Consider the following 24,341-nt stretch of genomic DNA (forward strand, 5'->3'; position numbering starts at 1 on the left):
TTTTGTATATGAAACGACCTGTTTTTATCTTTTACAAAGGCAACATTCCTGTGGCTCATTTGGTTTGCGATTAAACTAGTACTGTAAATCCAAATACTTGAAAGCCAATCTACCTCTTGAGCCACGCACCCTATTCTTGTCCAAACTCCAATGCAGGAATGCCACATTCATTTTTTGTTGATCAACCCAGAATTTAGCATCACCAAATGTTCCTTCCTCCAAAACCCGATAGGACTTTTACAGCTGATTTTTGATCACTGCAGAAAATAAGCTCCATGACTAATAACCATTTGAGTTTTACAAGATAAGTTCTGCACATGTCTGTACTTTCATGATTTCTGAAGTGTAAATGTAATAGTTTCAGTTACACTAAAATTATGTACAAAAAAAAAAGTGGGCACTGGAATTCAATGTCACCACAACTTGCTTTGTGCTTCTTCAGTTTTTAATGTACTGCCTATTAACTTAAATTTTTTTGACCTGGATCCATTTATGCTCTTTTTTAATCTATGTGAATAATAATAACAACCTGAGCACATCAATATGAAAAGCATACTGTAGGGCTGCTGACAGCTATGCCTTTACTTTATGCTAAAGCGATTTCAAAAATGGTCACTTCCATTGCTCACTGAGGTAATAAAAGTTCTGAAAATAGAACAGATTGAAAAAAAAAATGACATTATCCTTTTAATGTCCGTGACAATGTTGTCTTACTTTGCCATATGTTTGCAACCTTTCTTAGGACAAATGAGCACCTCAAAATTCCAGAGTGTGCAGCTCAGTGATGCATTTTTGCCATAAAACAAAGTGTTATGTCATGTCAAGCTGCCAAGGACTGGGGACCCGTCCAAGATGTACCCTGCCTCTTGCCCAAAGTGAGCTGGGATAGGCTCCAGCCCCCTTAACTGATAAGAAAAATATAGAAAATGGATGGATGGATGTTATGTTTAGCTACGGTGAACCACCTACCTTCTTCCAAGCAACAGAAAAAAAAAGGAAAAAAGAAAGCCTATTCAATGATCCCAATGAATCCTATGGATGGTCATAAATTGTGCAGTTCTGTTATAATATGATAGAATCAGATGTCACAGGTTTGGAGGGAGAGTGCATTTGGCATGCTGACTGCAGTAATGTCCTCTTGGCCATTGCCTGTGACTTCAGTGTCCACTTCAAAACCACCCCAATCCAGGCCACATGTGACCACGCCCACCCAGGACCACCAAACAAAGCTTCCTTATCTGTCATACCAAGTGGACCAGCCACCAAACCAGTTCATTCAACAGATGTTTTGCATAATCAAAGAATTTTGATACAAATTAAGTCAGAAACCATCAGAGAAGCTGATGTGAGATCTCATTGAGCTCACTGGGGTGTTGAGTGAGCAAATGCTCCCCTTCAGTGCCACCTGCAATGGAGAGAAGGTAATGGTATGGGCAGGGATAAGCTCTATGTACAATGATCACAGGTACAGAACGTACAGATATATCATGACAAGATCCTGAGGCCTTTCATGCACCACTTTATGCTCATATGGCAGCATGATAACCCACGGCCCCGTGCTGCAAACAATTCTTTGGATGCTGGAAAACTTCATCTCTCATCGAGCATGTTTTTGGATGCTGGATTGGTGTGTACAACAGTGTGTTCCAGTGCTTGCAAAAGGTGTACTTATTCCGCAGGCCACAATTCACAACCTGATCAACTTTATATGAAGGCGATGTGCCACATGGCAGGAGGCAAATCGTTACAATAGGCATTTCTGTAGCCCTGAAATGGCCATCGTTGTAATAGAGAAGTTTTGGAATGAACCAAGTATTAAGTCAACATTGTTGAATGTCTGGCTTGCTTGTCTTAGAGTCAGTGTTTTACTTTGAAAGGGTTTTAAGTTAAGTTAAAGGAGCAAGAGACAACAATTTCATGAAAAAAGTACTTAAAAAGAACAAATATAAGAAAAGTACATCTACAGAACTTCTAAAAGAAGTGCAGAGTGAAATTTACTTGAAAAAGAAGTATTGGGGTAAAATGACGTGTTATCCATCTCAAATACTGTTGGATCAACAAAGGAACAAGACAGGGGTCTATGTTGGTCTAAGCTGAAAGAGCTAAGGGGGCTGAAGCCATTCTGAGGTGGTCACTTTCCTGCTGAACAAGTAAGCTAACGTTTGCTAACTAACGATGGCAATTGCATGAGTTCCTAACTTCATCCTCTGACAGTTTCCAATTGTTATTGTAAGTGTGTGACTTCACTTCATGAGATGTATAGACCACATCAATTGTCTGTCTTATTACCTGGTAACCAGTAGAAGAGATGAATGCAGCAAGAGTTGGTGAGACACCTACAGACCAGGAGGTATAAATGCTGACATTGCACTTTTAAAATTTCTGCATAAATTATGTGCCTCAAAGTACTTTAAGATTTTAATTCAACAGCATAGTGAATACATCACTTTTGATTTTCCAAGCCTTTGTGGGTCTTTAAGAACATCAATTTTTAAAAAATAACGATATTGAAAAAAGCAGGAGCTCTGACAAAAGTTGTGGTGACGTTGAAGTCTTGTCTACCAGGTATAATTACTTCATAGGATAATGCTAACTTTAATAACTCTACCTCGACACGGTGGTTAGCACTGTCCCCTCACAGCAAGAAGGTTCCAGGTTCGAGTCCCAGCACGGACACGGGATCTTTCTGTGTAGAGTTTGCATGTTCTCCCTGTGCCTGCGTGGGTTCTCTCCTGGTACTCCAGCTTCCTCCCACAGTCCAAAGACATGCAAGAGGGGACGAGGCTGACTGATACTCTAATTGATCGTAGGCGTGGCTATGAGTGTGAATGGTTGTCTGTCTATATGTGTTGGCCCTGCGATGGACTGGCAACCCATCCAGGGTGTACCCCGCCTCTCACCGGAAAGGTCCTGAGATAGGCTCCGCCCCCCACCCCCCCACGAGGATAAGAGTAAGAAAATGGATGGATGGATATCATGTTTGTGCTTTAAAAACCTTAAGAGTGGTGTAAATTTGGGAATATTGTATTTCAAAACATAAAGTGTAAATGTGTATATCTCATAAACTTTGTTTACTCCTGAGACATTCTAAATCTAAAATCGAACTTAAAAAAATCCTGTTGCTTTTGAGTAAAGGGAACCCATGATGATTGTAACTTCTGTGTTGGACTCACTGCACAATTTTACTAGATAGAATTTCACATTTTAGAATAATCTTCATGGTGACCTGTTCAAGGCTCCTCTCTGCAGTTATCCAGCTGTTAAATCAGTATGCTGATATGCCGTTTCTGTCAGGTGGATTTTGGCAAAGTTGAAGTGCTCACTAACACAAATTTTTACATATTACAGTGACTGCCTTCTTCAGACAGATCAGAGAAAAGCTGCAGCTCCTCCTCATGCTGCAGTGACTCACGTTCAACTCAAAGGAACACCTCAACGGCGGCTAAAATGGTCTGCTTTCATCCATCCTTACATGCATGGTATAATCCACCCCGTAACCTAAGGAGCATCACAGTATCCTCTTCAACACTCTCTAGGGACTGTAATCACATAGGACAGAACACCTGCTGTGTTTTGAGCAATCCAAGGCATACAATTATAGTTTTCTGATTCTCACTAAATTGTTACTTGTGCTTGCTGATGACTTAATGTTTTGGCTTTATAACCCAAAGGAACATAGATCCTACTATCTACCATAGATTGTTAAAATATCATAATCCCCCTTCCCCTCGGACCAATTCAAAAGAAGTGAGTGTATTAACTTTTATGTCCTTTTATGTTAAAATTAATTTTGATGACCTGCTTCTTTATTTTAAACTTTATGTTTATTTTGACCACTGACACTTTGAAGCGGAGACAACACAGAAATAACCAAACCTTACAGTTGCTCTGTTTAAAAATGAACAGGAACATTGTGTTCAAGTTACATACGTGAACCCTTGGTGACTCATAATGTAATGCAGATTCCACAAATAGTCAGCTTGGGACACGAGAGGTGCGGAATGTGGCCTTACCTGGGCAAAAGAGAAGAGCATGCACCTCTTTGACCACTGGGTGTCTGCTCAGATGGTCAATGCTCCAGCTGAAGAGCATGTCCTGGGTTGTGACTGAACATGCATTGAGGGCACGGACATGCATTGTTTCCAGAGAAATATTCCAAACATTCAAGTCAGTGATATTCCCAACAAAGGGCTCGGTGAAATTCCCCCCAAAAGAGTCTTGGTCTTGGCCCAGGATGAATATCCCATCACCATGGATATCTCTTGAGGTGTCCATACCTGAGCCCATGTCCTTCTTGTCCCCATCCACATAGATAGCCCAGTGACCACTGCTCTGACCCCATGTGACACAGACATGATGCCACGCCCCATCATTTGGGAAAGATGCCTTATATGGTAGGTGTTTCCCATGAATGATGAGTGCAAGTAGAATGCGTCCCTGCATGTCCTCTTGGCCTCGTAGCTGGAACTCATTAGTAAAGACAGGAGCAGCATAGGAGAAGATGGTAGACACCTCAGTCCATGCTGGGTCCCACTGAACACGAACACAAACACTGATGGATGACAGGGCGGGAAAGGACATGTTGATACGAGCAAAGCCCTCATGGGATTCCTTTGGGAAGTTCAGAGCAGAGAACTGTAAATCTAAACACAAATATAATCATTCAATTAGATATTTATGGGGAAGGATTTAGCCTTTATATTCAGCATTACATTTCAAAATGGACCTGCTGTTCCACATATCACACTCACATTGCTTGGAGAGGGCCAAGGGCTTGTTTGGTGCTGATCTACTGGGATCTTTGACCCAAAGGTTCAACTGAAGTCCAGCCTGGTGCAGTAACTCCAGGGCTCCCTCATGGTCCTCTGATTGGTCCAAGGAGGCAAGGGAGCTGAACTGGCTTTTGCAGAAGCTGTCAGCCCTTGAATAGGCCAGTGAGTCATTGACCAGTTGGAAGGCCCAGTGTGACGTTAGGTGAACCAGTCTGGACTGTGCTGGAAAGACAGGAACAAAAGCATTTGGACCCAAGGCAGCCATTATTAATTATAAAAGAGGGAGGTGTAGATCTGATATGGATAAAATTAATGATTATCTTAGTTATTGTGAGTAACTGGATGGCAAAGGTAAAAAGATTGGGGGTAAAGAGATTGAAGGTTGGAAGACAAGCCAGTGCAGTAAATTGAGTCTGCTGGTGAATAAAAGTGATTAATATTGTTGGCTCACCATGTGAGTCTCCTTCTCCGTCTGTCCCAATATTTGTTGGCTCACTTCCACACACCACCTATGGGAAAAGAAATCAAGTTTACTTTGTTTTTCAAATAGTTGTATAAAACAATCTCCCAATATCAACTATTGTTGGTAGGCAAGAACACATCTCTGTTTGGGCCAGAACACATATATGGATGCATTATTAGACAAAACAATTCACAGAATTAAGTCATATGGCCATGTGTAAAACAGAAAAAAACAGTCTGCATGATTGTGTTATATAATGCATTACAGAAGGAGTAAGCCATTACCACAACAGAAAAGAGTATGAGTCCGGTACACAGGGCTCCTGTCATCTCTAAATCAGTCTGGAGTCCAGCTGAAATAAAACCTTTGATTGGCTTTGGTATGATGAAGATTCCTCGAAGTCCAGATGTACGGCACTTCAGGAAACAAAATCCAAAACAAAAAACTTTGTATCTCTGACAAGAAACAAAGTGAACTGAAATCCTTATTTCTCAAAAAGCCATTTGGAAGAATCAAAGCAAAAAAGGTAGATTTCACAAATATAACCCAGAGAATGTATATCCAAAGATACTGTCATCATCAGATCCCCCCCCCACCCCCCACCCCCACCGCAACAGAAGAAACTAAGTCCTTAAGTAATCTGGAAACAATTTCCACATGTAAGGGAAAATCGAAGGCAAATCCATCCAGACTTGTCTTCCAGTACCTCAGCCTCAGTCTCGAGCATATCCAGTTGAGCCTCAGAATCTTCAGACTGGGAGAGAATCAGCAATCCCAGTGTCTCTGTTTAGAGTCCCAATCCATCGCTTCCCTCCTTCCTTCTACCTCCCCTCAGACCCCCATACCCCTCCCTCTTTAACACCGTGAAGCCATCTGCTTTGTCATGCAAATGCAGTCATTTTTTAAAAGAACTCTACTTACGCAAGCAGTGTCAAGCATTTGGTGCATAGAGTTCATCAAAAGCAGCAGGGTGACAGACATTTTTACCACACAGCTCTTATTTATGTCTTCTGCTGGGCTCTCTAAAGTTAACTTGAACATCTGTTTTTCTGTTTTGCACGCTGCACTTCTTTGTCAATAAAAGATGAATACTACCCATGCTGTCATTGCACAGTAAACTGAATTTTGACTTATGTTTTGTGCCACATGCTTTAGAAAGCTTCTTTATGCCTTTTTACGTCTTTGTACAATTTATGTTAGAATACTTCAGGCAGGTTTTACACAAAGGCTTGCAGATTGAAAGACTGTGTACTATGTCTTTGCAAATCCTCAGTCTAGACTGCTCATAACATCTGCCTGGGCTTTTTTCGTTTTACATGTAACAGATAGTAACAGACAGAAACAGATTTACTTTGTTTTATGCATTCAACTGCAGGCCAGAGACATTGTTTTTGGATTGTCTGTCCATCTATTCATCTCATTCTCAATGACACAATATCTGAGGAACACAAGAATTTCTTCAAAGTTGGTGAGAATGGCCACTGTGACTCAAGGAGGGATTGCAGAGACATACAACAGCGATGCAGTATTTCCAGTACCTCAATTGTAATTGTTCCATTTAACATTTCAATCCTCTTATTTGCAAGTCTGTAACCTCCTCACCTTCAATGTGGAGAAAATTGGTATGGGACAAGATCTCACCTTCAATATGTGGTCCATCCATGGTTTGCACACAAGCAAAAATAAAACTTTTTTTTTTAATCATTCAATAGCACGAATACAGGATGAATCTTAGATTTGAATATTTTTTAATGTTTTTTCAGAAAACATTGTATTTTGAATACCTTGAGAGCAGTCAGAAGCAAACATTTTCACTGTTCACCATTTTTTCTAACTGAGCTGTTTATTTTTTCCACACCTTTTGATCATGATGTCACTTCTCGTGTGTCTTACCTTGTAATGACTTCTTTTTAGCATTGCGGAGCTCACCTTGGTAAGTGTAAAATTATCTCAACATAAATTATTATTATCTAGTCAAATTTAAAACTGCGCACTCTAAAAACTGATGTATGAGTGTTAGGCTGCTGGAGTAAGATCTTAACATTCCCATACCCACAATCCAGTGATCCACACAAAGACTGATAGAGACAAAGCCAGCCATTAGTATTCCACCTCGTATCCGCTCAAAGTGTGAAAATCTGGACAAGAGCCCCAAGAACAAAGCCTCTTCAAGGCTAAGACTCATGGACATCACTCCCCGCATGCTCTCCTCTTAATTTCTATCTCAATAACAACTTTCTCTCCCAGTCATGCTAGGACTTGCTGTGAAAACCCTTGTAGGTACGTGTTTAAATAATTGGTCGATAGCCTGAAATCCAGAGATGGTTTTGCAAAGTCTAACAATAATGATGATTTTTTTTAAAGAGTTTCAATTATAAATGCAAAACAAGCTTTTAGGTTTCTTAGCTAAATGTTTCCTAACAAATGCAGACAGCAGTCCTACGAGGCCACCGTCACCGGCCCAGTGACAGTTCACTCTGTATGGAGCCTCCACCAGCATCTGGGCTCCAAGTCGACCCCAGTTGCAAAACAAATGTTGGGGCATATTTTGGATTCAGTAGCAAGCTGGAAAAGATGAAAAATATATAAGAATAACACAAGAAACATTCACAATCACTTTACTTGATAGCACTCTTAAGTTATAGCCCCTGTTAAATTGGTAGATCCAAAAAACAAATACAAAAAAAAATATGAAACCTTCATCTAACAGTTAAAATCAATGTAAGTGCATGCACAGGAATTTTCACCTGTGAAGACTTGCGCCCTTACAGTGTCGTGGAATACATCTACTTTCGAAGATGGTGGATTGACTTGAACCACACTTTGTCATATTTTTCCCAAGATGGAAACAGTAGAAACTGTGAGGAAGTTCTGCTGACCAAAGAACTTGCCAACCCATTGTATAAATGCATTATCAGAGTGATCATGCCCATTGCTCTTTCACATGCTGCTATGTATGCAGATGCCTGGTGTGGTATATTATATTGATCTTCCCGCTGGTAATGAAGTGATAGATGAAATTTGGGGCTCACTGCCAGCTTGAACGACTGCTTGTGACTATGAAGTTGTGGACACAGCGTCTGCACAAAGAGGATCCAAAAGTAGAGGATGTACCTTTAACTAATATGCCACTCACATCAAAGGATGAAGAACCACAGATGATGATCTGAAGAACCTGAAGAAGGTGACGATTCACATATTCCTTAAGAAGTGAGTTCCAGGATATTTCTGAGGGCAAAGATAGACTTGGCTGTGGAGAAGCTGCAGAACATGATAGATTGTCTGGTCAATCTGGGGCAAACTGAAGAGGCTGGAATTTTTAAGTATCTCCAAAAACATTTAAAAATTTTTGACAAGGCTGTTTTCAAAGACCTGCTAAACTGATGAGGCTCTGTCAAGGGTGTGACAGTGACGACGAACATGGATGATGCAGCTGTTATAGAGTGCATCTTCTCCTCGCTAAAGCACCATCTTGTAAAACAGCTCAAGTGCGCCGACGTTCAGAGGTTCTTTTCCGCACTGGGCAAAGTGATCTCTAGGCCCTTCAGAAAAAGAGGCAGGGTCACACCCATTTACCTGACATATTTGCTAAATAAGCGAGTTATTAAATGTTGTAAGGACAACGTATTTTACCATGTGATAGCTCAGCAAAGAATAACTAGCAGCTAGCTCAAAAAGGACTTAAGCTGAGATGTACAGTATATTACAATTTTTTTTCCAAACATTTAATTGTTTTAATTTTTTATGTTTGACATAGCACATGGTTCTGATCTGAATGAGTTTTAAATCTAAGTAGATTGTTTCCATTATGAGGTAAGGGAACATGTTAGGAGACAAAGCTCAGGGACCTACCAAAAGAACCAGAATTTTTATTTATTTATTTATTTTTTTTTATCATGGCTGCGATTCCAGAAGACATACTACAGATGCCCAAAAACAGATATATTTATTCAGGATGCTGCAAGAATTACAAGGTTATGGAGGAATGTAAACCCATAAACAGTACAACAATGGAGGGTAAGGCTGAAAGTCCGGAGCCAGACTCCATTAGGACTATTGCTTTCAACAAGGAATACACACCAGGAATAACACAGTTTCCAACACCGACTTAGGATCAAACCTCTCCAATACTCCATTAGGTAAGTGTTTGCTCTAGGTTATTAGCTGAAGCAATGTTGACTGGATACCTGTGTCTGTGATAGTTTCATCAACTGAATCAGGAGATGCTTGAGAGTTTCCATATGTTATGTAACCCGAAGTCTGTATTTGTATTTGTTTCTTTTCTTTGTGCTGCAATTGTTTATGTAATTATTTACCAGCTGCGACAGGGCAATCCCCAGGAGCTGTAGTACCTCCGCCTAGTCCTTTGTTTGTCTTCTGACTCAGCTCTCGTTTCGTAACTACTATGCGGTGTAAAAAGTGTTGGTAAAATGTGTTTGTTCATGAGAGGTCTCTGAAATTCTTGTACAAACTGATTTAAATGTATTTCTTGTATGAAATTTACTGTTCATTGATCTCTTTTAAAAGATTTTTCGAGTATATAGATAAAAAGGTATCTTAAGGGCGAGACATTTATCAAACCCAAGTTTTGTATTCAGTCCATGTGGGGAGAAGAAAACAGTTATATTTTTCATGATAAATGATCAAAATTCCCTGAGCTACACAAAAAAAATTACATACATTTTCACCAGGCAAAATTACACGTGTGTCTGAGCATGTTAAGGCCCTTCAATAGATGACAATAATTCCTTGTGTTTTAAATGGGTTCCCTCACTGTTTGGTGCTCATAAACAAAGAAAAGAGTGACTTCCACCTGTTGATACTTGCATGGACATTTAATGTTAACTATTATAGCTCCTCACTTTCAAAATGCATTTTATTATGACAACAAAGGCAACATTTTGAGCAGAGGCAGCATGAGACCTGGCTGAAGCTGTCAGTGGACAGCAGCATTCTACACCTCAGCTCTGCTGTTTCAATTCCCATAAAGAATGCGTTCTAACTAATATTTTGGCCATTGATTATTTCTTATTTCATGACCCAGATCTGTGCCAGTCATCCTCGTGTTTTGATATGAATTACTGATCCAGTGATGAAGTTTCCTCAGGGTCAGCACAGCTGTCCTACTGAGCAGCTACTCCTTAGTCACTGGGGTCAACCTTCCACAGTTCAACTGCTGGTCCCATTTTGAGCCCTCAGGTTTGCCCCCTCCCTGCTGTCTGTCAATCATGGTGATTATCATGGAAATTACTAATGTAAGAAGTAGAAGTAGCAACTTTAGGTATTCCTTGATGAACAAACTCATATCCTCTCAGGATTCTGACACTGGGTGGCATGGTGGTGCAGTGGTTAGCACTGTCGCCTCACAGCAAGAAGGTTCTGGGTTCGAGTCCCAGCTCAGGTACGTGATCTTTCTGTGTGGAGTTTGCATGTTCTCCCTGTATCTACATAGGTTCTCTCTGGGTACTGGGGCTTCCTTCCACCGTCCAAAGACATGCAAATGGGGACTAGGTTACTTGAAGCCTCTAAATTGACTGTAGGTATGACTGTGAGTGTGAATGGTTGTCTCTCTGTATAGGTTGGCCCTGCGATGGACTGGCGACCTGTCCAGGGTGTACCCCAACCCTCACCCGAAAGCCACTTGGATAGGCTCCAGCCCCCCTGCGACCCTTAACAGGAATAAGTGGAAGAAAATGGATGGATGGATTGATGAATGGATTCTGACACTTACCTTTTGAAACAAGATTTGATATAAACTGCATAAATAAGGAAATGAAACAGCAATTTTTTCTCTGTAAGACAGAGTAAGACTAGACCTTGACTAGAGCATAGACCTAGAGCATAGACCTTTCCAGGGAAGCTGAGGAGTGTGATCCCCCGATAGTTGGAACACACCTTCTAGTTCCATTTCTTAAAGATGGGGACCACCATCCCGGTCTGCCACTTCAAAGGCACCGCCCCGATGTCCACGCAATGTTGCAGAGACATGTCAGCCAAGACAGCCCCATAACATCCAGAGCCTTGAGATACCCTGGGCAGAGCTCATCCACCCCCGGAGCTCTGCCACCATGGAGTTGCTTAACTGCTTCGGCGAATTCTTTTTTTTTCTTTTTTTTTAACCTGTCCTGTTCAGTAGCTGAGGCAAGCAGCATCAATGTTCCTGGTGCCTTGTTGTACTGAAGCAATTTTTATTCTGCATAGGAGGAATCTGATAAACTCCTCCTATTGCCATTTATGTTTAATTTTATTAGGAATGGTATTGGTTCATTGATAAAGCGACCGGACTGAGGCTCAGGAGTGGACAGGAAGAGAGAACAGTGACAAGACAGTGAAGACAAGGGGGAGGGGAGAGACAAAACAACAACAACAACAGCAGAAAACAACAACAATAAAAAAACACTAAAAAACAAAACAAACAAAAAATAAAACAAAAACCAAATAAACAAACAAAGAAAAAGTAACAACAACAAAAGAAAAAGAAAGAAAAAAAAACATTGGTTGCAGAATTTCCAGTGCAGGCTTACCATTTGGTTTAATATAATTTTAAGATAAATGTCTGAGGGGCTGCATGGTGGTGCAGTGGTTAGCACTGTGGCCTAACAGCAAGAAGGTTCCGGGTTTGAGTCCCGGCTCGGGCACGGGATCTTTCTGTGTGGAGTTTGCATGTTCTCCCCGTGTCTGCGTGGGTTCTCTCCGGGTACTCCGGCTTCCTCCCACAGTCCAAAAACATGCAATTGGGGACTAGGCTGATTGAATACTCTAAATTGACCGTAGGTATGAATGTGAGTGTGAATGGTTGTTCGTCTCTCTATGGGCCCTGCGATGGACTGGCGACCTGTCCAGGGTGTATCCCGCCTCTCGCCCGTTGATGCTGGGATAGGCTCCAGCCCCCCCGCGACCCTTAATGTGTAGGAATAAGCGGAAGATGACCATGGACGATGGATGGATAAATGTCTGAGTGTGTGTTTATGGGTCAGTTGTGCGCCCCATGTGTGTATGTGTGTATACGCGTGTGTATGTGTATGTGTGTGTGCTACGGTTTGTCTTGGATGCTGTGCGTAGCTGGCTGTAGCTGATGTGGGGGGCCAGGACATCGCACCCCCAGTCCAGGATAGCAGGTAGGTCAGGACCAGGTCACCAGAGCACCCCGAAACCCCCAGGACACGGGGAGCCCCAGCCCCCCCCTCAGGAAACAGCCACAGGCCCAACCCATGCCAGGACCCATAGGAAAGAATAGGAGCAGCAGCCCCCATCCAGAAGCAACCCACAGAGAGACGGGGCAGAGATGACCCTAGTCCCGCCGGGCACCCCCCCCACACACACACACAGCATGAGCAGAGCCCAGGGGCACAGGGCCCCTCTGGCCCGAGACCCGACCAGAGCCCCCCAAGGGGTCTGCCAGCGGCGAGGCTGACTTCTGCCCCAGAGATTGGATGATGCCCCTCCAGGTCAAGCTGTCATTGCCCACGTGAGGGTTGAAGTCCCCCACTAGGACAATGGAGTCCCCAGTCGGGGCACCATCCAGCAACCTTCCCAAGGATTCCAAAAAGGATGGGTATTCTGAACTCCTCTTGGGCGCATAAGCGCACACAACAGTCAGGACCCGTTCCCTGACCTGAAGGCACAGGGAAACAACCCTTTCATCCACCGAGGTAAACCCAAACATACAGGCAGAGAGTCAGGGGGCTATCAAAAAGCCCACCCCAGCCCTACGCCTCTCACCCGGAGCAACTCCAGTGAGGGAGAGAGTCCAAGCCCTCTCAAGGACTTGGGTTCCAGACTCTGAGCTATATGTCGAGGTGAGGCCGACTATATCTAGCCGGTAACACTCAACCTCTTCCACCAGCTCTGGCTCCTTCTCCACTGGGGGGGTAAACGTTCCATGTCCCAAAAGGCAGCTTTCATGCCTGGGGATCAGACAGCCTCGGCCCCTACCTTTAACTGCTGCCCAAGCCACATAGCACTGGACCCTTCCAGTTCCTCCTGCGGGTGGTCGGTCCACGGGAGGACGAGTCCATGTATCCCTTTCGGGCTGGGCCTGGCTGGATACCACACCAGCCGCTTGCCATCGGGCCCCTACCCCAGGCCTGTCTCTACGGCTGGGTACACAAGCTCCTTGACCTATCTTCCATTAGGGGTCTGTTGAACCATTCTTTTTCTGGCCCTTTGCCTAGGACCAGTCTGCCTTGGGTGACCTACCAGGGGCAAAATGCCCCTGACAGCAAAGCTCCTAGAGTCACGAGGGCACTCAATCTCATCCGCCACAATAAGGTGATGGTTCCAGGAGGAGAATTAAGCCACTCAAGAAAGTCTGTCAGGGAAACGTATATGTTAAGGTTTTCATTTGGTTTATGACCATTCATTCACACTACAGTCATCTGAGCAATGTAACAGAAATGACATTGAATTAGCTGCTTTAATGCAGCAGGCTGAGTAGAACAGAGCCAGAAACTGTAGTTTAAAATTCCCAAAGCTGAAGTCAGAAGGTGCTCTTAAGATCCATCTATCCATCCACCCATCCATTTTCTACCGCTTATCCTGTTAAGGGTCACGGGGGGGGGGCCTATCCCAGCAGCCTTCGGGCATGAGGCGGGGTTCACCCCGAATGGGTGCCATTCCATCGCAGGGCCAACATATATAGACAATCATTCACACTCACAGTCATACATATGGTCAGTAGAGTGTCCAATTAGCATAGTCCCCATTTGTATGTCATTGGACTGTGGGAGGAAGCCGGAGTACCTGGAGAGAACCCATGCAAGCACAGGGAGAAAATGCAAACTCCACACAGAAAGATCCAGTGCCCAAGCTGGGACTCAAACCCAGAACCTTCTTGCTCTGAGGTGACAGTGCTAACCATTGCACTACCCCTGCTCTTAAGGTGATTTATCATTTCCATTGCATTGTTAGTAACTTTTGATAGAGTACAAGATGAAACACCTCAAAAAAATCCAGTACAGTTCAACAGTGACAAAAATCGTGGCCTCAAAAATGCTTGTTAGCATAAATTCTGATTCAATCAAAGTATTCTAATTTTGAACAGACAAAAGCCATCCAATGGCAAGTAAAATACAGAAATGTATCCTCTGTTTGAAAAGGTCAAAGGAATCTAGAAGGAACACAAAACACCTTTTAAAACCTTCCTTTGAACCCTAACATTACTCATGGCATAGCTAAGTCTTTGAAAACCCAACAGCTGGTTAAAACAGGGAGGCGCTGGAGTCGGTCAACTACAAGCCAATGAACTCGGTCATAAAAACAGTGGCAGTCAACAGAAATGCAGAGCAAGAGATGCTAAAGCATTTCCCTGTGCATCCCTGAGCAACACCACATATAGAAACAGCCCTGACCTACTTAACTATATTCAACAATTGGAGGATTTTTATCGTACAAATGTATCAACAAAAACACAAATTATGAGCCTACACATTCTGTACTGAATCTGCTTACAGTCTTATCCCATTTCCAGGCATAATAGCAACATATCTGTATTATTATTTAAGCTATCAGCCTTCAGCTCAGGGGACAGGTGTTTTTTTTAGGTCTTTCACTGGCTTCAAGTCAATACTACAGTCAAGTCAATACTACTCTGTGCACTTTTCAGTTCAAGACTACAATGAGTGAGCAGGTGTTTAGTAGACTATTGAAAACAGTCAGTAAAGCCACATAAATCTAACATTCTTAAGCCATGTGTTTAAACCACATGCAAGAGTTGCCAGTCTTAACAGGGCTCCTGCATGTTAAATAGTCCTTTTTTTCCCTGGCCATTTGAGTAATATGCCGTACTTTTTCCCTGAAGTCAACAAATGCTTTTAGCTAGAGCTCTTTTCATCAACAGACTTGGCGGCAGTGAGCCACTGCTCACAAAGAGGCCAGGCTAATTGACCTCTTCCCTTTGGTTCCCTCTACCCTCCACTGTAACTCTGCTGCCACTGCCACCCAATGTATTTCCATGACAACCTGGTGATTGTAAGAATGGTATGGAAACGTCAAACACTTGGTGGGCTTCCACCGAAGCACACAAAAGGCCAGTGACCTACATGTGGTGTAAGGATGAAGGCTTTTCCCAGAAGGACAGGCCCAGCAGAGCACGAGACAGAAACACAACGAGACCCCCCCAGACACTCACACACACACAGCTCAGTAACATGATATATGGAAAAAAAATTTCATTGGGTATTTGAAATGATATTATATTGTATAAACTATTAATATAAATTGAATATAAATCACAACCATCATATATAGCAAATGGTTGATAATTTCAACCATCCATTCGCTCTGTACTTGTCCATATATATTTTCTTCAAGGCCAACAAGATATATGCTGGCAAATATGCGGACAGAAAACGATGCTTTGTAAACCAACATTCTTGGCTGGTCAGCAATCAGGGGCCATGTTTGCCTGGCCCAATCTGGCAACCACAGATAGTCTTTATAGCCGACCCCTGGTCATCAATCAGGCCTGCTACTGAGGGCCTGGTTGACAGCAGCAGGGGTCACACCGTCGCCACAGAGACTGTCTTTAAAAGCAGCCATATAAACGATATAGGGGTTTGGCATGTAACAAAGAGAGAATGACAGAAGGAGAGAGGAATGGGTAGACCCAGTGTTAGCTGTGTCCTCTTTGGCTCCACCTTGAGTTAGACAATGCTGACCTGATTCAACCCTTTCCTCTGTAGACAGATTAAAACCATTTCACCCAATATAAGAAATAATATATTTCAGGATATTTAGTTCTGAGGTTTGGGAGAAGTTTTAATAAAATCCTGGAAACAGGAATTTGGAGGCACAATTGAATCAAATTCATTACCACTGTGAAAAATGGCACTAAGTCTTGACACCACTTTTTCATGTCCAACATGAAAACTTTAATATCTAATGATAGTCTTTTAAACAACTAAGTAGTTAACAATCAAGCCATCTAAAATAAAAACATAATCAAACAGTGAAATGAGTATTCCCCTCACTAACATAACTCAGTTAGGCAATACTGCTGCTTTTTTTTTTTTGGATTATTTTCAAACAAACCATGGAGTCATATTTTTGATTTGTCTGGAATACCTAAATATTTGGGAAAAAGTTTGAATGTGCAATGTCAATTTTTTCCCAGTGGTAAATAGTCTATATGATTCAACACTGAGGGGTGAAATACACAGCTTTTGCGACTGTTAAAAAACAAAACACAAAAGGTATATGTGCAATGTGTAAACAGAATATGGAAACTGTTACTTAAGTCAGTAATTATTGTGATAAATTGAAGCAGCCACACAGATCATGCTTCCTAGCTACACTGACATTTGCTTGACAACCTGCACTCAAACTCCTGGTTATTGCTCTTTATTGTTTGGGTTAAACAAATTTTGTGTAAGCCTATAGCATAAAGTTTCCACCTTTCTGTGAGATGTTATTTTTGTTACAATTAAACACTGGCTAGGATAATGTACATTTATTTATAATATTATATCTTCCCTTCTGAATAAACTGGAATGTTGATTTTAACTGCTGAACCAACATTTTCAGGATCAAGGAATGCAACCGTGCTACAAGGCTTTATCACATTAATAACCCACACATGCATAAGTGGGTCAAAAATGACCTGGTGAGGTTGTTTTCTTGCAATATCATTGTAATGAAAAGTTGTTTGCATTTAATATCCCATGTTCCTCAAAAGCCATGTATTTTCTATCATCCCATTCAAATATACATCCACAACATGGGTAAAAAACTACACATCACAAGCAGTTGGTCAGCTCAAGGAGACTCAACCTTTGTAGAAAGGCTTCTTTGGCAGTTTTGCTCATGGTAGTTTTTAGACAAGCATGGAACACATTTTCTGTCCAGCAAGATTTGTGGTATCTCCCATCAATTGCATGGGCATCTCCAGGTGAGATCCAGGTGTTTAGCCTTGTCTTCAGTGCATTACTATAGGACTTTTCCACAGCATCTTTGAGATGTTTACCTGCATTCTCAGTCCTAGTCTGTTACAGTGGATGTCCAGTGTTCTTTTGGCAAAAGAACTCTTCCTTATCCAGTGAATTTGTATTGTATCGTGTGAATGGCAATGGAGAACCAGATAATGAGGGGTCCAGCTCAGCTGTTGTGTATTCTGTGCTTCTTCTTCTTCTTCTTCTTCTCTGTCCACATTTTTTGGTTGTGTCCTGTAGTTAAAGCTTGTGCATTGAGGTCTCTTGCATATTGTATTTCAACCTTATTAGTTGCACTTGAGTGACAGACACAATGCCAGACTGCCTACTCTGTGCACATTTTTTTCTGGTGTGCATTTCTCCAGTTGCCTTTGTATTTGGACATAGTCTGCATCATTCAAACTTGTCCTCTCTTGAACTACCTGAGGAAGGAGCCCATCGGACTCTAATCTAGGGTGTTTGACTAGGACTCCTTTTTTTTTTTATAATCAGACTGGCAGAAAATGCACTGCTTCCAGTTCATGTCAGCTTGACATACCCCTTCTTTACCTCGTGACTTGTCATTCATGCTTGGCACCTGTATCGACATAAAATAATATCAAGGTAGCTACTGTTATTATCTAACTTCAAAGAGTAATTTTATAATAATGGCTGATAACACATGCTCTCAACATAATAATTATGAACATAGGCTACATACAAAGTGAGATAGTTTGTTAGCTAGTGTTAGCTAACTGTAAGGTAAGCTAATTTGAACAGGAAAATTCTCTTTCAAAGAGTCGTCATTCATGACACTGACATATACTATACAGTAATGTTAGAGACCTGTTAGCAGCAGTCATAAAGGTATATGTTGTTGAAATATAACATTCGGAGGTAAAAATCTGTCTGTTTGAGAAGCAAAAGTCTTTTATGACACAAACCATACAGTTATATTAACTAGCCTAGTTAGCTTCAGTCGTATATGTATGAATATGTTGTTTAAATATACAACATATTTTCTTAGGTAAATTGAAGGTAATAGTTACTATAGATGTGTGAGATGCTATACAAAACAATGTTCTTAAGGGATGACACTTCTGATATAATTAGATTTAGGAGGAGGCTCGACACCTCATTGCGGATAAAATCTTTAAACAGGAACTACTTAAGACTGTACATTTACATACGCATATATTTAAGACTGTACATACTCCACTGCTGTACATACTTCTTCCTCTTGTACTTTGTGTATTACTTGTATATATTACTTGTTTTTACACATTTGCACGCTTATTTTTTGTACATTTGCACTATCCCTTATATTTATCTTCTTACATTCTTCTTCTTCTTCTACTTATCTTCAAATACTATTTATGTTAAATTCTCCTTTGTTCTTGCTGCTGTAACAATGTAAATTTCTCCACTGTGGGACGATTAAAGGTTTATCTTATCTTTGTGTGTGAATCACTTGCAGCACCCATTCGAGTAGGTTTGCAATCTGCATATCTTCGTAATCATTCCCACAATAAATATTAAATATTTTCGTAAGATAAGAACAACTGGAATATTAAATGGTAACTTCTCATGATAAAGATATTGCAAGAAAATAGCCACACAGGGTCATTTTTTACCTACTCATGCATCAAAAATTAATATGGTAAGTGTAGCTGGCATCATTGGATTTCCTGACCCTTACAGTGTGGATTTAGGAGTAAAAATCAACATTCCCGTTTATTCAGAAGTCAAGATATTTCAATTTAAAATTTTACTGCGGATTTTTTTTTTTGATTATTTTCAAACAAACCATGGAATAATATTTTTGATTTGTCTGGAATACCTAAATATTTGGGAAAAAGTTTGAATGTGCAATGTCAATTTTTTCCCAGTGGTAAATAGTCTATATGATTCAACACTGAGGGGTGAAATACACAGCTTTTGCGACTGTTAAAATACAAAACACAAAAGGTATATGTGCAATGTGTAAACAGAATATGGAAACTGTTACTTTAGTCAGTAATTATTGTGATAAATTGAAGCAGCCACACAGATCATGCTTCCTAGCTACACTGACATTTGCTTGACAACCTGCACTCAAACTCCTGGTTATTGCTCTTTATTGTTTGGGTTAAACAAATTTTGTGTAAGCCTATAGCATAAAGTTTCCACCTTTCTGTGAGATGTTATTTTTGTTACAGTGTGGATTTAGGAGTAAAAATCAACATTCCCGTTTATTCAGAAGTCAAGATATTTCAATTTAAAATTTTACTGCGGCCATTTTTAAGCTCCAATATGGCTGCCATTTAGACAAATGCAAACACTGATTTTCTGATTCCTTACACAATAATCTTTGCAAAAATGTATAGTTTAGCAAATCTCTAAAAAAAATTTCCACAAAGATTAAAATTTGATAATAAGGAACCTGACTATGAGGAGTAATGTATAATTTAGCTACCACTTTCAGCATGCCTCACTGCTAGCAAGGCACTGATGCTTTTTTCTGAGTTTGCTGTGAATAATCTCATTTACTTTCATTAAAAACTGCTGCTCCCAAGTGTGGAGTTGGGAACAAGAAAAAAGTATACATGGCTTTATTGTTACTATTGAGTGTGTGTTCAATCATCAAATGTATGTGCATTTTAATAATCAACAAACAAGAAGGGGAAAAATGTATTTAAATAAATAAGCTGTAGTTTGTAGTAGTTTCTGTCATATATCTATGTGTACGAATGGCGACAACACACTTTAAATCTTCATATTGGTGTAAAATGTTCATTTATACACATTGCATGACTTCCCACCTGGCTAACTGGTTTGTTGATGTACATGCATTTTTTGAAATTGTAAAAATGTAGTAGTTATTTGAATTGGCATTGCTGCACAACATTTGAGAGCAATTGATTATAAATTATAGTCCAAATGCCAGTTTAGTAACGTGTGTTGTTATTTTGTTCCTTGCGATGACATCAATCTTGAATGGTGTCTTGGTCGAGCATCAGCGAATTGAAGACAATTCTTCCAACATCTAATAGTTAAATATCTGAACGATGATTTTCACTTGCAAACTCCACACAGAAGATCTTACGCCCAAGCCGGGACCCGAACCCTGGACCTTCTTGCTGTGAGGCAACAGTGCTAACCACTGCACCACCGTGCCACCTAAGGACAAATCTTCCAAAACCTAATAGTTAACTGTCTGATTGTTTTTGCTTAGTGGAATATTCTTAATTTAGGTAACACTCCCCACTAGCAGGTACTGCTAGTATTAGCATGCCTCAGTCCTACCAACTCTTTATTCCAAATTTGCTGTGACTAATTTTCCCTTATTTTTCCTGGAATAGGAAGCGCTGCGCCTTGTCTAAACAGAAGCTCTTGCATTGGATTGTTGATACCATATCTCATGCATACAGGCTCAGAGGCCTCCAGATCCCCCTAAAGAAATGTCATTCGACCAGGAGTGTCTCCATGTCATGGGCTGCTTTGAAGGGCCTTCCACTGAATGACATCTGTGCCTGTTCCCTATCCTGTGGCGATGGCTTTATTGGCTGTTCCTTCAGTCGGCAACTGAGTCTCAGAGAGTGCAGATTCCTGCCCCCTTCATCAGGTTGTTTGCATCACCCAGGTCACATGACTTTGTTGGTATTATGTCTTCATCTGCGCATGAGGCTTATCCAAGTATTTCATACAGTCTGTGGTGGTCGGGAAAAATGAAATAGAACAAGAGTTACGGATGTAACAAAGGTTCTATGAATTCTGGATGAGTTCATTGTCACTTGGAATCTTGATGAGAAGATTCTGTAGGAGAGGATTGCTGGGTGCCTGCCCCTTCATCAGCTCGCTTGCTTCACTCAGGTCACATGACTTTGTCGGTACTATGTTTTGATCTGCTCCTGCGGATGACGCTTATCCAGGTATTTCATGCCATCTCTGGCGGTCATCCAGAATTCATAGAATTTTAGTAACACCTGTAACTCTCGATTTTAATATTGTCAAGTGGAATGGCTCATTCATTTTTGAAGGGTCGTTCTGTATTGAGTTTGAGAAACATCGCTCTGTTTGAATTCCTGATGAGGTGCCAGGCTCTGAAACTCTTGTGACAGTTGACTCATCCCTGGAGGCAACGAGGGTGAAATGGTCAGTATTGAGCAGTATTACACTTGCAAGCTACCAAAAATAAACGATTACAAAAAGAGTTGTAGTGAGATAGATGCATCACTTATTTTAAGCATTATCCTGTGTGAGGCAACAGATGTCAGATATTATTGAGGCAAAACATGAAAAAAATGAGCGCTTCTAATGTAAGATTGTGATAACCCTATAGATGCATTACATCATGGATGCAGTGTGGCGGTCACCAGATAATGCTCTCAACTTTGGCCTCTACAACTCAAAATACTTTGACGCCAGAGCGTAACTACTAACTATGCATTAATAAGCACATGATTTCCTTCAATCTGTCAGGCTGTATTTTTAGATCAGATACACTAACTCAAAAACATCTTCTCTGTAATCACATTCAGACCTTCCTGACCACAAGAGGACCTTGACTGATTGTGGTAGGCTGCAAAAACAGTTGTTCTACCTCAAACATCAGAACATACAACAGGACCATTTCTGAGTTTCTGACCATTTTGTTTTATTCTAATGTCACACAGACGTTCCTCGATGGCCTGGAGCTTGATGACCTGGCAGAAAAACCTGTACCTGTAGAGGTAGATCCAACTCAATGTATAACACTGGCCTAAATTCTCCAGCATCCTTTTATAACATGATGCCAACAAGTAAGTCCCATCCAGTGCTTAATTTGTAAATCATAAGGTACCGGGATGCAAAGTACATATGACACCCCAGCAGTGACGTGATGGACACAGGTCCCGGAACGCTAAGAAAAACAACATGTAAAACCATTGCTTAATTTGTAAGGTGCCAGAACGTGAGAAAGTACATATGACAGCTCAGGGGTGAGAGAGGGGCACAGGTCCCGGAACGTATACAGAAAACAACATACAAATGCCCACTTGCCATGATGTGGGACTTACAAGCCTCCATTACAAATAATATCCATAGTATCAATGTTATGACGATAATTCACAGTTATTTAGCCTCTGCGCAGCACAGGTGAATGCCCACATCACCACAGGTGGGACTTAGAGTCTACAGTCAGCAATTCGTTTCTCAACAGGTCTAACTTGTAAAACAAGCAAAAAAGAGCTCACAATAAATCACACAAATCTTCCATTATTATTATTACTACGGTATTTAAAGATTGGCACGGTGGCCTGTTATTAGACGGTATGCTCACTATTTAGTTGTCCAAGACACCCCACATCGTTAGACCCGGCTTGGCTAGCTGTACTGTAGGTGAACCTGGCTAGCTGTGGCGGCGCTAGCCTCGTCAACATGACCGCTGCAGCTGCCCTCGTCACCGCTTGTGGAGGCTTTTCTGACTCGTTTTAAGCGTCATGCGACTCTTCCTTCTTTTTGAAAAAAACAGCAAATTTGACTGTCTTTTTGACATGTTGGCGTTGAAATAGTAACTATTTATTTCCTCTCTGCTTGCTCCTCAGAGGCGGCAAATTTCGAAAGGTTATTTGTTTGTGTCAGGGGCGTGGTTTGTTGGCATCAGTGCATCAACAGATCTCCGCCTCTTTCGAATGACGTTGAATCTTAATAAACAACATGAAATTCTAAGGATTCGGTCTGTAAATTTATCTATGCACATTATTACTGTATTTTAAACATTTTGAAAACGTTTTCATATATTCTTTTAATACAAGAGGTTCTGGATCTGCCCAAATAATTACCGAGGTACCGGATCTGCCCAAATAAGTACCGGAATGCAGGGAGGCCCAAATTCAGAGGTGCCGGATAATGTTACGGCAGGATCCGGCTCAAATTAACCCCTGGTCCCATCACCAGCTACCCACCATGACAATTTGATGCTGTCCGTATTAATTCAGTGCTGATATGGAAAAAGGTTGTTTCACTCAGTGAATTTTTGTCTTTCAGGGTTGAATCCCACTCAGCCTGAATCACTTCCAGTTAAGGAAACTGTGAGGAGGCCATCATAGCTATAACCATATTGAGGTGAGTTAACCTGTTTCATGTTAAGATTTTAGGCTCCACTATCCAAGCTAATTATCCAAACTAATAAGTCTAGCAGTAACATCTGGTCTTAAATTTCTGTTGTATTTTGTATATCTGACAGTTAAGTTATTTCTAGGTCTAATCATAAGCTGAATAGGCTAACCATATAAGGAATTAGACTAGTTGATGAGGAAACCTATTGTTGCTACTGTTCTCTTTTGTACCAATAACAATTTGACGTTGCTAAAATCAAAATGACATTATTGATCGTAAAGCTGATCATAGTTTAAACTGGTAAAACTAATTAGCCTAGCATTAGCACTTGACTTTATATTTTCAGTTTGAAAGATGCTTTGTGTTGAAGACTTAACATATTTTTATGCATTTTGTCAAAAATGGCTTAGTCTCCAATTTTGTTATATGATATACAATGACAATAAAGTCTATTCTATTCAGGAGTCAATATTGAGATGACATTGTTGGCAGAGACTCTTCAGTTGGAGACAGTAAGGGCATTGTTAAAACAGTAAGAGGAACAGTATGATTTTTAAATGTGGTTTCATTCACTGCATTACAGCTATGGGGTGCCGTTTGTAAAGCAGCCCATTGTAAAAAAACAACAGTAGTATTTGGTCACATTTAGCTCAAAACAACCGTTTAAAAAGTAATGTGAATTTTTGGAAGTCATTTTTTTTCCACATTTACAACAGCATTTGTAAACAGAAAAATAAATTGATAAATCTAAATGTTAAATCTAAATGTGAAATGTTAACTTTAAATGTGAAATGTTAAATCCAAATGTTAAATTGAAATCTAAATCATCATCTTCCGCTTATTCCTCACTAGTAAGGGTCGCGGGGGGGCTGGAGCCTATCCCAGCATCTACGGGCGAGAGGCGGGGATCACCCTGGACAGGTCGCCAGTCCATCGCAGGGCCAACATACAGAGACGAGCAACCATTCACACTCACATTCATACCTACGGTCAATTTAGAGTATCAATCAGCCTAGTTACCAAATTGCATGTCTTTGGACTGTGGGAGGAAGCTGGAGTACCAGAGAGAACCCTCACAGGCACGGGGAGAACATGCAAACTCCACACAGAAAGATCCCG

At 41.0% G+C, this 24,341-nt stretch overlaps 1 protein-coding gene across 2 annotated transcripts in view; it reads right to left on the reverse strand.

The window, feature by feature from the left end:
- The window catches only part of adgrd2 (adhesion G protein-coupled receptor D2), a 43,245-nt gene extending 37,489 nt beyond the window's left edge, over positions 1–5,756 (reverse strand). For both annotated transcript variants that reach the window (XM_086207079.1, XM_086207078.1), the window contains exons 1-4: positions 5,520–5,756; positions 5,224–5,281; positions 4,752–4,994; positions 4,014–4,643 (exon numbers count right to left, since the gene is read on the reverse strand). In XM_086207079.1, coding sequence (XP_086063205.1) covers positions 4,014–4,643; positions 4,752–4,994; positions 5,224–5,281; positions 5,520–5,564 — 976 coding nt within the window. In that variant the 5' untranslated portion in view covers positions 5,565–5,756. The remainder of the gene's footprint in view (positions 1–4,013; positions 4,644–4,751; positions 4,995–5,223; positions 5,282–5,519) is intronic.
- Positions 5,757–24,341: the final 18,585 nt, after the last annotated feature.

This window comes from Aulostomus chinensis, chromosome 6, assembly GCF_037954235.1.
Source record: "Aulostomus chinensis isolate RoL2024-O1b breed Wild chromosome 6, RoL_Achi_v1.0, whole genome shotgun sequence".
In the NCBI taxonomy this organism is placed as follows: domain Eukaryota; kingdom Metazoa; phylum Chordata; class Actinopteri; order Syngnathiformes; family Aulostomidae; genus Aulostomus; species Aulostomus chinensis.